General features: G+C 35.7%; 1 protein-coding gene and 1 long non-coding RNA gene across 4 annotated transcripts in view; one reads left to right on the top strand and one right to left on the bottom strand.

Moving 5' to 3' along the window:
* The window catches only part of LOC128988845 (RUN and FYVE domain-containing protein 2-like), a 33,011-nt gene extending 30,180 nt beyond the window's left edge, over positions 1-2,831 (bottom strand). For all 3 annotated transcript variants that reach the window (XM_054410541.1, XM_054410543.1, XM_054410544.1), the window contains exon 1: positions 2,541-2,831. In XM_054410541.1, coding sequence (XP_054266516.1) covers positions 2,541-2,733 — 193 coding nt within the window. In that variant the 5' untranslated portion in view covers positions 2,734-2,831. The remainder of the gene's footprint in view (positions 1-2,540) is intronic.
* A 1,833-nt stretch (positions 2,832-4,664) lies between these two features.
* LOC128990530 (uncharacterized) lies at positions 4,665-10,112 on the top strand. Its single transcript, XR_008490538.1, has 3 exons — positions 4,665-4,763; positions 8,416-8,560; positions 9,958-10,112. It is a non-coding gene; the product is annotated as an uncharacterized LOC128990530 (long non-coding RNA).
* Positions 10,113-14,130: the final 4,018 nt, after the last annotated feature.

Here is a 14,130-nt window from a genome sequence, read left to right as displayed (position 1 = left end):
AACTTAAAAACAATCTAATTACACTACGCATCATAATTATTAATCAAATCATATTAAAAAAACTGCCAGTGTTTGTATGTAGTCGCGTGGTTGTCGCTCAGTTCTTGCCCACCCAGCACCTGCGCGTCTATGGATACTCTCCCGCATCACACTCGTGTGTGCGACCGGATTTTAAACCACAGTGCTTATGGACAGCGCGCAATCCAGTAGTTATATATCGATGGTTCCTGCATACATCATTCATTGGGACGAACACCATCCATTGGGATTGGGAGCTTTGCAGCATCTCGGAATGAGGACATGTGGTCAAAGCGATAAGGGCCAAAAATGAACCTTGTGGCAGAATTTAGAATTCTTTGAACTCCTGCCATATCCTCCTTGCTGTTTCCATATGCAGGAAAGCAATATGTAAAGGCTGGGAGGACCAAGGACCGCATGAGTTGCGTTTTGGCATATTCTGGCAGTAGAGTTTTAAATCTGCTAAGATCTCGAGCAGTCTGCCCACTGCGCGTTAAACTGCGGATGTGACATGGTCAGAAAAAAAGTACAACACCAAGCGTGTTAACAGAGTCACAAACAGACAATCTCATGCCACCAAGGATGACTTCTATAGCATATTTACTCAATTCCTGCATCACAATGTGTGGTGTATGCTTGACAACACACTTGTGCTTGGCTTCTAATAGTATTCTAATAGTAATTTGAACTAAGCCTATAAACTTAAACATAATAATAACAACATAAAATACAGTCAAATGTAAAATTATATAGTTTTGTCTGTAATTACACAAGTCTTAGAGCATGATTTAGGTTGTTTGCTGGGTAGGGCTTAGAGTTTTTCGAGAGCTCTTTGTAGTAAATGTTACATATTTTTTTAGACATAGCTGGACAGGCCTATAGCTATAATAAATACATTTGTTATACATGATTTATCTTCAGTTTAATGCTCTTTAAAGTGAATGTAAAATGAAATTTCAATGAATATTTAATCTTCAAGTAAAATTATTAATTAGGCTAACAAAGAAAATCCATGCACTCGGTGGAGGAATACTTTGAGCTGTGGGAATAACCCCTTATCACCACCAACAATTAGGCCTATAGAGAAATTGTGATAGTTTAGTAGTTTTTTAGGCTTTTTTTGTTGTTATTTTACTCTGAAACGTTTATCTGATTCATGTTCAATAGTCTATAAGCCAATACCATACTGTAACTGACTCGCCACATAATTTTTTATTTTATGTAAGCTATGTATTATAAAATTGACAAGACCTATTGTATTTTGTAATTACTTAAGGGTCAATAAAATGTCTGATTGTCTTTTTGTCTCATAAGTTAACTTATGTTATTTTAACTCAAACTTTGGAAATGAGAATAAACTGCATCATATTTCTGTCTTTTCCATGAAAATATTTTATTTCAACTCATAAAACCCAACTAAAATTAGTATTTTAGGTACTTTCCTGTTAAGGGGAACATTCATTATTACAAATGATTTCTTTTCAATATATCGATATTTTTGTTTTCCTTTACGATCCATATTCCATCTGTTTTAATATCTTCAAACACATTTAAATTACAGACAGACAAACAGACATAGGTTAGCAAATATGTTTAAGTCATACTTGGTTCAATAACCGAGTTATTGAGTTATAGCTCGTATTAGAGGGTAATTATTGCGATGAGGGTGACCAAGAGTAGGTACTATAGTAATTTATATATCATTAGAAACAATATTTTTATCTGAAAACAATGGTGCAAAAAATTTTCTGCTTTCACAAAAACTGAATTAACTACGATTTTTTGAATTTTATTACTTCAGTTCTTATTTAGACATGTGAGGTCGGTAGGTTGTGTGTTATGCGGATTCGTGACTGTATTAAGTGTTTTGAAGTTAGGTTAGATTAGAAAGGTAAGGTTTAGGTTATAATAAATCAACAGCTTGATTCATTATAACTTAAACTTTATCTTCCCTAATCTAACCTACCTTCAAATACAGAAAACATACTACTATAACCCAGAATGCCAACCGCGTGGTAAAAAGCATTAAGTGTTTTGAGAGAGCTTTGCCTGTCAATCCATAGGCAGCGCCACTATTGATAAACTCCCAATTAGACATTCCATCCCCATATCGCTCAGCTACCCCCCCCCCCCCACCCACACCCCGTTTTGATCTAAATTACTGATTTCTGTTGAATACAAGAACTGTTTTACCAAGTCAAACTGGTAGAACGACTTTTTGTGAGCTATTATAGCTAATGTCATGACCCATAAAGTATAAGGTACAAAATAGAAGTTTAGACACTAACTTAGCACATTCTGTTACTGGCTCACACAACTAACTTAGGCTATGTTCTTTTCAATAAAAATTTGGCAACAGCTAGTCCATATAGATGGGATGTCTACTTCAGCATACAAAAAGCAAGGTTAAAAGATGCCACCAACCTCTTAAAAAAGTCATGACATACCGACATACAACATAACTTGCCGAACCTAAAGATTGTCTTAAAATTAAGATTTCTCAACAAAGCAAGGTAACTTACGCCACTTTTTCTTCATCTTCTTGTAAAAACTAGGAGGTTTCTTTGAAACAAGAAGTGTTGGCCAGCGGTCGTAAGAGGATGAAGATGGAGAACGAGATATTTTGCTCTCAGATTCTGTTGGACTATTTACATCTTCTGATACACTATCATCATTAAATAGTGAATTATTTTCAGTTTCACCACAGGCAGCCATAATAATTACAAATATAAAACTACAATAATTATAATAACTACACCTAAAATAACTAACTATACATGACGGTAGGGTACGCCTACGACAGCAAGTTGCTGTCAGCTAGTCAGCTGTCACTGTCAGCTCAGCAACACAGCAACCAAGTACCAACACAGCTGACGCGCTGACGGTCGACGCTGACCTTACATCATCTTATATTTTTTTATCAGAATTTATTTTACAATCTGTTCAAATATGAGAACAATAAGTAAAACATATATCAAAACAATGTCAGGAAGTAAGCACCTGTTCATCAACGAGTCTTGCCAAAAATTGGACCAATCATTTAAATATTTACAGAAATCTGTAGCTTAGGTCCAGCACATGCACAACTCTTTTTAATCTGGTAATGCACTGACTATTGTCCAGCAGATTAACAGCAAGACTGTTCGGATGATATTCTAATTTTTCTTGATAATTTTCGCTAAGGTCTGTAATTTCTTCTTTCACTGATTTAATTTTGAAGTCATTCCTAATTGTAGTGTTGGATACGAACCAGGGTGCGCCAATAATTCTTCTCAGTGCCTTAGCCTGAAATCGTTCAAGAATTTCGATGTTGGATTTGCTCGAGGTCCCCCAAAGTTGAATTCCGTATGTCCAAATTGGTTTGATCATAACTTTATACAGTAAAATTTTGTTAGCCAATGATAATTTTGAATTCGTACCTAGTAGCCAATTGAGTTTACGAAGTTTTAATTCCATTTGCTGTCTCTTGCACCAGATATGAGATTTCCAATTTAATTTTTTGTCAAGAGTTAGACCTAAATATTTTACACTGTCTGCCTCCGTTAAGGCTACATTATTAATGGTTACTGGAGGATTGTACCCTGTTCTCAGAGTAAAAACAATATGTTTGGACTTGTTTTCGTTGACTTTTATCCTCCACTTTTTAAGCCAATATTGGAGCTCAGTCAAGGCAGCTTGTAGATTAATGTAAGCGACTTGAGGGTCCACATGACTCGACAATAGTGCGGTGTCATCAGCAAACGTAGCAACTGTGACGTTGGGGACCATAGGGATGTCTGCTGTATATATCAAATAGAGCAAGGGACCAAGAACACTCCCCTGAGGTACTCCGGACTGTATCGGCTTCAGACCAGATAACGAATTATCGAATTTTATTTGAAAATATCGAGTGGTCAGATATATATGATTTTAGAAGGTTACTAGCTGTGTACCCGTTCTACGCACGGGGATCTTATAGTAATCAGTTGAAACCTTCTTATATAAAGAACAGCAGTTGGTTTGCATATTTTCAGATATGCTGGCCAAACTATTTATTATACATAACTTCATTTTATGTCGTTTGTTGTTCTTCCGGATCGGTATGACAATCAATAAAAGGCTAAATTACCTGTGTCCGCCGGTCGATCCTAATGTATCCTATTACAGGAGATGCATTTCGGCGAAATTAAATCGCCATCATCAGTCCTAATATAAGATTTTGAGCTTCCCCATTAGGTGCGTCTTGGAGTTTTTGAAACACATACACGAACTGTACACTTATATACATGACGAATAAAACATAAATACACGGTAGGCCTACTTTTATTTTTACTACGGACAAGTAGACGCGCGTCGGTCGTGTGCCGAGGGGAGGCCTTCTTTTAGGCAACCTTTCACCTAGGTACCATTTCACTTAAATCACATATCAAGCTGGTACCGACAGCTCAAATCGGTCAGCTAGGTCCCGGCCCCTCCCATCTGGGGGAAGGGCGTGGCTTCGCCGTGGTCACGTGTTTCGCGGTGCGGTCGCTTACCCTCTACACTTCTAAAAATTCCCGCGACTTCTTTGAATTACCTCTACTCCACCCAAATTTCAGCCTTCCTTCGTCTCGTTTCTTGTTCTGTTCTGCGTTTCTTCTTCTTCTTCTCTTCTAGATCTGCTTCTGCTCTAGCTCCTGGCTCCTAGTAAGTTTGAGGTTATGAGGTTGGATTTTGGAGAATTTATTGTTTGTCAATTTCAATTGTCATACAAATTTGTATTTTAGGTGTGTATTTTCAATTTATGCCTATCTTAAGTTATAACTACTACAGTTTAAAGAACCATTTTTGTCATCACAAAATTGAAAGGTGTAACTTATTGACATGGACATGGTCATTAGAATTTAACGTTTCAAGCAAATTCAAATTAGTTTCTGGTAGCCTATAAAATAAATTGGGGGTACAGTTTCCTGGGCTTCGCTAATATCGATTGAAACTATCAAATTGAAAATATTGATTAATAATCGATATTTAAAATGTATCTATTTTAAAATTAAACTGCACTTTGAGCCTTACGTCCTACACTATAATTAGAATAAATATATCGATCGATAAATTGATTATTTCATTCAATAGGCTATATCAAGTTTGGTTAGTAAAGTTAACCTAGCCTAACTTAGCTAACCGAACGAATCGATACATCAAATAGGCCTAGTCTATCCATTAGTTGCATACTACGCTTTTAGTTGGATTTTTAAACTCTTAGAAAATTATGACTATTAGTTTTAATATAACTTCCGGTACTAGACTATTGATCGATTTCGAGCAACAAGTGCACTAGTTTTTTTATATTTTTATTTTTTATAAGATGCTGACAATGTATAAAGTTTTTTGTATGACAGTTTTAGTTTACCATTTGAGTTTTTAGCATTTTATAACATAGCCTATACGTATTTGATACTCTCAGCAGCTGGAGTAGTATGATTTTTTTTCTTTGATTATTGTGGCTTTACGTGACAGGTGGAGGTGGATGGCTATAACTTACAAGGTTACATGGTACACATTAAATTCATAATGATTTGCCTATTTCGGTAGACTGGCTTTTTCTTAGGCCTACGCTTCATTGCTCTTTACAATTTCAAGAGATCTATTGTTCAATGCGTCAATGGGCAACTAACCTAAGTTTATCGCCGTTCTATTCTACCGCATTATAACCCACCCTACAGGGCCCGGATTTTGTAGGTAGCAAATGCGCAACTAACCTACCGCCAGGGCAACGGCCATCAAAACATTTTTATGTGTGATAATAAACCTTGATCAATAGCAATATAGGCCTATTATCACAGTCACATTTTTTATGCATAGCCTATCAAATATATAGGCTCTATCACAGACGTTAAAATAAATAATAAGTATAGCCTAGTTGTGCAGTTAAATAAGTTAGATCAGGGGTAATAGTACTTGTTGTAATATTTAGTTCTACTTCATCAAATCCATTTCAATGCATCAAGCAAAAGAGCTGTAACCCCATGAATAGCCTAGGCTAGTCTAATAATATTTTAAGAAATTTTTATTTTATGATATTAAAAACATTAGGCTACACTAAGCTAATGAAATCTTCCCATAAACTTAGCCTACTCGGCTTTTAATTTTTGCTTTGATTTTGACTGCCCTACCCGTCAATGAGGTTAAGGGTATAAGTTAGGCCTAACCTATACAAAATCCTGCCTTAATCTGAATGGGAAAACATATTATTTGCAGATGATACAACGATGCTGTCCAGAACCTTTAGGATTATTACAGTTGTTCGGCATTTGGATCATTGCCGGCCAATCTTAAAGGATCTTAAGCTACGTTTCCATTCCTGCAAATTTGTGCCGGCACAAATCTCCAAATTTGTAGGAATGGAAACTTCCTGGCTCAAGTCGCGGCACAAATTTGTGCTCGCCGACTGCGCGACAAAACATGTGCCCGGGCCGCGGGCACATGTGCCTGCAACTCGCGCATGCGCAGGTCCTCCAAACTACCGCATGCTCATAAATGACAGGTAATCATAACCTCAAATTTCGTTGAGTCCGTTGGAGGAAATTTTCGAAGCCACTTTGTACGCGCAAATCTCTCATCAATTGATTAAATGCACCTTCCAATGCTCTTTTAGCCAAAAAACTTCTTATCCACTATCTAGGTAGTTTTCTTCTAAGTTCATTGTATGCACCAGCCATAAATAAAAAAGCAGAGGCTGTTATGTCATCAATGGTGATTTGTAGAACACAATATAATCAAAATCAGCCACCGAACCTCACCACATCACAATAATTGAGCGGAGCGAGCGTAGCTCTTTGGGATCAACTTCAATGCAACAAATAAAGCAACATCACTCAATAATGGCAGAACACATTTCAGCCAAACTTAACAAGATTACTTAGACTAATAGTGAGATGGTTAATAAACAAACAAATTTCAATTAGATAATGCTAATGCAATTTAAAACGAACTTAAAATTTCAAAATTTTAACATTAGGCTTATGGGACTAAAGTAGCCATATGACAGTTTTTTGTTTACAAGAAAAATGTAAACAAGAGAATCATAAGGTATTTCTGAACTTTCTAGAGTTTTCTTTTAAACGTTTTTAAACCATTCCTATGATTTCAATAAACAAGAAAATGCCGTTAAAACATTTTTTTAAGGCGCGGAATTCACTGAAAATCGAGAAAATATACGGAACTACTTTCTCAATGCGCGGAGCATAAACAAGGAGCGGAGGGATACGGACCAGTGACTACTTTCTTGGGAACCTATTTGTGTTGCCAGCTGATTAGAAACAGCCAATGTTAGAAATCAGGATTTAATAAGCGATATATCAAACCGCATCGAAATCGATATTTAATCCGATAATACATCACAGGTTATATTATGTTGAATTACATCGACGGTGCAGTAAGTTATTACACTTATTAATAAAACGCAGATTGAACACTCATCTAATTTAGGCATGTGGGGAAGGTAGGTCGGGGTTTATGAGTATTCCTGACTACATTAAGTGTTTTGAAGTAAGGTTAGATTAGGGAGGTCAAGTGTAGGTTATAAGTAGGTGATCGGGTTGTTTATTTGTGTTGCACTAAATAAACTGATAATATTTTCCTGGTCAAAACTACCATAATGCACTTTTGGAAGAGGTATCTGAATAGCAAGATGTAGTAAAAACAAATCTGAATTATTATAATTTTAATCAATAAAACAAGCATTAGTACGTCTATTGACTTTTTTACATTTATTTAGTTACTTATACAAATATCAAATCACGTTTGTTCCGCTCAACTGGCTTTCACCTCTCTGAAAGCAACCCTAGTAGAGAACACTGCCTTGTCTGCCAGTTGTAGTCGCGGGACTTGTGCCTGGAATGGAAACGGCATGACAAACTACGTGCGAAATGTGCCTCGTCATGGTCTCGACATGTGCCTCGACTTGTGCCTGCGACTTGTAGGAATGGAAATGTAGCTTAAGGGTACTCACGGCGTAGTGCTTGATATCCTGACCCTAGAAAAGATGACATGCAGGCAGTGGTGGATCTAGAACAGTCACAAGGGGGGGGGACCGGGGTGTCTGAGAGGTTCGGGGGTACCCCCTTCCTCCCCAAATATTTGTTTAAACTAAGTCTTCAAAAATGGCAGTTTTATACCATTTCTTTGTCCTAAGTTAGTGTGACAAATTATTTTACGCAATTTGTATGCACTACTGTATTACATGCAGTCAAAAATATATGACATATATTTCCAAACTGCGACTGCCCCCCCTCTGGATCCGCCACTGGGGTGCAGGAGTACTATACCAGAAGAGCACAAAATATAGACTTTTCCTGCTGTCGTCTAAAATGTACCTAGAATAGCTATCCTCATTCTACTATTAACTACAACTCATAACTGCCTGCTCATTTGCAGGAGATGGATGCACCCTCCTTCAGAAGGCGCTGAAAGGAATACTAATTATAGGCCGCTGTACTCCGTAAAAGAACTTAAGGAAGAGCACCTAGTGAGATAAGTGTATGTCTGCCATATCATCCGTTAAACAGCCAGCTTTTTGAAGGTATAGTTTGTTGTAAATATTATATATAGAGTTATTTATTAAATCACTTAATAATTTACTAGCTTCTGTGCCCGTGCTTCACAACGGGAAGATGAACTATACCGCCTAATCCAAACAGTTGTTAAGTAGTCCGAATTTATGAACAAAAGCCACCAAATGTTGGCCTACTGTATAAACACAATTATGACCAACATTGTAATTGCCCTACTGTTTACGTTAAAACATATCAATAACATAATATTCATTTTCATATTTGAGTTGTTTTGTCTCAAGATCAATGAACCAACTATAAAAGGTATAAAATTACCTCAGTACTGCCAGATTGATCCTGTTTAGTCCTTATGGATTACGGGTTTTAAGGACTTAAGTCCTCATCATGAGATCTTGTACAAGAACATTTAACACTGTAACATCGATAGGGTCATCAAGAGTTTAAATGCGAAACACGGACATATACTATTTACAGTCATAGACGTTTTATGAACAAAACGAGTAGGCTTACTGACAAAAACTTACAATGTCCAACCCCAACCTCGTGCACACAGTTGCAGATGAGGGTCATGACTGCGATGCGGAAGATGGTTGGTCAGTGGACTTTGTACAGTTCGGCTCCTTGTTCATCAGCTGTTCTTGTTTTTTTATTAGAGTATCATACAGAGCGTTAGACTGTAAACTGATTTTGTCGGTTACTAATGTGTTAGCTTGAATTTTGATTGTTTTATAAATTTCAAATTCTTCTAAAGCATATATTCCTGTATATTGCTTTTACAGTCAAAATAAACTACGCCATGGCTCGGTCCCCAGGTACTTATTTCAATTCAGGAAATTAAAGCCTTTACAACTATTATCCAACAAAAACTTCTTTGCACTAACTTGATCAGGGAAATATAGGCCTAGACAAAATATAAAAGGATTAATTTACCTGTTGCTGATCCTGTTAAAACTGTTAACAGGGGCAGGCCAAGACCATAAAGCACTTCATCCAAAAATAAAATTATTGCGCACCCCATACAGTTGTTTTCTTGAAGTTACAAGTTCAGGCGTCCGATAAAAGCCTGTAGCTTCCCAATTAGATCCTCCTCAGGAAGATATCTACCTCTTGCCACATTTACAAGAGTTATTCTTCTAGCAAGAAGAATAACTCTTGGTAATGTGGCAAGAGGTTAACATGTGTCTTTAACAAGCAATGAAAGCCCCTCAAAGATCGAGTTTGTGTCGCACGTTTGTAGGCGGAATAAACCAGTTAAAAACTTTTAGTTAAGGGTACCTATGGTAATTTATTGTAAAATACGACCTTTTTATTTGAAACTACCAACTACACCAACCCACATAATTTGGTACCCCTTAGTATTTTAAAATTGTGACTTTCTTTACCAAGATTAAAATGTTTGTTTCAGGAAGAAAGATGTAGCCCCAGCTCTGGACAAAAATATTATGGAGAAGGTTGGCCGCTGTACAGGGCAGCTATAGTTATTATTATATGTTGCCTTTTATTGTTATGTACTGTTTTTATACTTTACCAATAAACCTTATATTTATCTAGAGCAGTTAATTTTGTTAAAATTCTTACCAGTAAACTTCTCTGTAATTTGTAAAGAAAACATGTAAAAATGATTATATATTTTATTTTGATCTTCTAACTATTTTGACAGTTTTATAGATAGAATATTCTTTTTTTAGATATATTTTTTTATTGTTCTTGTTCGTACATGTCTCAGATAACTATACATAAAGATAAAATGATATTTATATTTCTATTATATATGCGAGTGCCAATCTTAAGAAGCAAAGTTAATATATAGCTAGTAAAAAAAAATAATGTTGGTGTTTAATGACTAATGAGTGTACTGTAAAAATGAAATAAGTAATTCAAAAGTTGAAACAAAAACTCTATTTAGCCAGCCCATTAAAATCACTCAAGAATTTTCCTCTGAATAAATGTTTGAACTTCATAGTCTAGAGGTGTTAGGTTAATGAGACATAAGACTGCTTAAGGGTGTTGCTCAACGTGTAATGAACAAAATTAAATTAAGAAAAACAACAAAAGTAAAGCAAAAGAAAACTTTGAAAAGGCAAAGATCAACAATAATAAGATAAATAAATTTACAACGTTATAATTTACAAGAAAAGAAAATCAATTTAAAATTTAAAAGAATGAGTTACTGACAAACTATATGACTTGTTTGTTTTACAAAACTTTAGTTATATATTTTATTCTTTTTACATACTGTTTATTGTCCCAGAAGCACACACACCGATACACACACTCCGAAACTCTCGATCTTGGTCCAGTGGCCCGTGGTGAACTCCTCGATTTGTTTCTTCAGGTCCTCTAGCTCCGAGACTCCTCACCCCTCCATTTTCTTCATTAGCCCTTCTCATTGGCTGATTGGGTGTTTGACTTATAGGTTAACGATGTTTCTTGGAAGTCAGCCCTACCGGCCATCGCCTAGCTCACGTCAGCTGGGAAAGGAATTTGTAAATCAATACTCATGCTACTGTTCAACTCTCTTCACACCAACTGGTCGACTATAGTCCTCGCCACCCTAAGTTGAGGCAGCCAAAGGCCGCACTAGATATACACCGTGCGGCCTTGGGCTGCCTCAACTTAGGGTGGCGAGGACTATAAGTGTAATGTAAACAGAGTATCTGCTTAGATGAGCACCGTGGGTACGGGATTAATCCCCTTTCTTACAATGTAAATCTATGTTGTAAACTTCTTGACATACGAGAACTACTTTAAGGACAATTTATATTAGGCGTACGCTCATTCTTCCCGTATTGGGGGCCTAAGACATTGAAAAAGGCTGTGCTGGTAAAAGCGACCAGAATACACAGTAAGACCGAAGACCCTAGTTGTTGCCGCACATAAAAATTATACTGGATATATAGCAGGTATGGATAAAAAAATCATAAATGCTCAAACAGTGTCTTGCACAGCAGATCATTTTGAGAATGCCAGAAGTCTTGGCACAGATGTGCTGAATGTCTGGCCCAAAGCCCAAACGCACATGGCGAGTCAATAAGAATCTGGGAAATAGTCAATATCCAGAGAATTTTGTTAATGCCAACAATTTTTAACTTATTCTTGGTGGAATCAACCATTATCTTTGGTCAAGTCTTAGCTAAGACATCATTAAGAGACTGAGACGGTGGTGTCATCCTGTAATTCAACTACTAGGTCACGAGTTGGATATTTATAGGCATGTACTGTGGATGTGATACTTCGTGGTTTGAATTAACGCCCTTACTACGACTATCCTGATAATTAGACCAATTTTTTTATACCAAGGAAAAATGTGGTTCGGATTCTACTATAAACTGTAGGTCCCTATAGTTTCAATTAGCCCAAAGTATGGGCTATTAATTGGCAGCTGTGTCTAAGGAATATGTCAGCCTTAGTCACTAACAAGGATACAAAATCGTGCCACTCATCCATCCTACACTCATCTCCATGCATACTGGTACTTGGCTTAAAATACCTACTTTGTATGGTTGCTATTTCAAATTAAAGTATTAAGCCTAAGGCAAAATGACTCATAATCATAGAGGGAAGCAACAAACAGATTTATATCGTCAGCGAACTAAGGGATCTTGATAACTCTCTTGATGTCTTTAAAGAATATGTACAACTAAAAATATCTGTAAATTTCTTTTGATGTTTTCATGATAAATATGCAATGCAATACAACAAAGTAACTTTTGAACATTAAAAATAGCTGTTAACAACAAATTTTTCGATAAAACTCTTTACAAAAATTTGAAGGGCAGGTCCAGAATTGATGGCCTCTCAAGTCCGTAAATTGCATCTGTGATGTTGTTTAGTAAGTTCAACGCTAAATGATTATCAAGTTAAGGGGATCCAGGCTTCAGAAAATACATTTATTTTTATTTTTTATGTTTATCATTTTTTAAAGATATTTATTAACTTACATCAAATAGGCCTAAAAACTGTTATTTTATTTGTTGTAGCCACTCTATGTACCACAGTACCATTTTATGTATTTTTATGTATCATAACGTAACACATTTTTATTTTTGATATAACTCATAAAATTGTTGATCAATTTTGTTCAACTAGGTGTCTTTTTGTAGCTATGTACACTTACTGAAATCCTGGGTATTACTTTGTTTGTAGGATAATTAGTTTTTATTTTATAAAGGTTGAAAAACAAAAAAGAAATTTCTTATACTATATTTCAAATAAAAAAAAAATATATTTGTTTAACTATTTGACTTATATTAATAATTATACCCAAAAAGTTTGTAAATACTATCAAGAACATCTGGTAAAAAGTTCAACATGATAGGACAAAAATTGGCTGAGATATATCAAATTTTCTGTTACAAAACACTAAAAACCACAACTTTCGGGGAATCGCGATCGAAGTCCTAGAAAATACTAAGACGCGCGCATGTAGTATCTGGGGAAAATATATTTTTTCTTTTTTTGTTATGAAAAACGTGTAGGATACCTATAAAACTTATATTTTCTTGTACATAAATAACCAAATAACAATAAAATACTATAAAAAAGAAGTGAATTTTGGCAATTTTTTCACTTTCTGAAGCCTGGATCCCCTTAACTTAACTTATCCAATCAATAGTGTTATTAATACTTATGAAGTCAAACGGAACGGGGTGAAGCCCGTGGATAACAGCTAGCTGTCTAGTTGATATAAAACACGTTTTTGAAAATAATTCGATTGATGCTTTAAATTCAAATGTTAGGCATTTATTTTATGAGTTATTTAACTTTTCATACAACAGATCTATGGAACATAACAATAAATTATTCTCTTTAGCGCTCCTTTAGCGAAGCACGGGTATGGCGGCCAGCTATAGTACGCTCTATTTCGCAACGGGTACACAAGTTCAGAATACATTTAATTGTTTGATAAGTCAATAGCCCAAAAGTAAACACATCCGATTTATTGTGCATCCTATGTTCATTGTTCAATTGTGTTTTGGATTTCGTCACATAACCTGAAAACTAGTCAAACGGTTACATGGAAATTGTGGGAAATTTAGCTCTACAAGTGCCTGCTGCATCCCTGCATTTATCCCACTGAGCTAGATTTATCCAACAGTGTTGTCATATTGAGGGAGTAACACTAAATTCAGGGGCGTAATCTCGCTGAATAAAATTAAAAGTCTGCAGCAGCACCTATTTCAAATTTTAAATACAGCTTTGTCTGGAGCTCCGTTTTTATATATTCTACTACTGTATTTAACTTATGGATTTTATTTTGTACCTTTCATATGTGTTATATTTAGCTAATAATCTTAACATATAAAAGTAAAAGCCCTCACTCAATGATTCATTACTAATCCAACTTCCAGACTAGCTAGAACGTTGAAATTTGGTGTACTGATTCTTCAGGCATTAAATAGGAAAACTAAGTAGTTTTTATCCTGATCTGACTTGTGGTTCTGGAGTTTCCTTAACCTTATAAGTATCTATATTATTAAAAGACTTTGTTGGATTTTGTGTGCAGCAAATTGACCTATAAGTTTGAATGTTTATAGGCATATTGGGTATCTATGTATTAAATATAGATACCCAATAT

This window comes from Macrosteles quadrilineatus, unplaced genomic scaffold, assembly GCF_028750875.1.
Source record: "Macrosteles quadrilineatus isolate MER2022 unplaced genomic scaffold, UCM_ALF_1.0 Scaffold_3__2_contigs__length_128488019, whole genome shotgun sequence".
NCBI classification, from domain to species: Eukaryota; Metazoa; Arthropoda; class Insecta; order Hemiptera; family Cicadellidae; genus Macrosteles; species Macrosteles quadrilineatus.
This window is presented reverse-complemented; position numbering and strand designations above follow the sequence as displayed.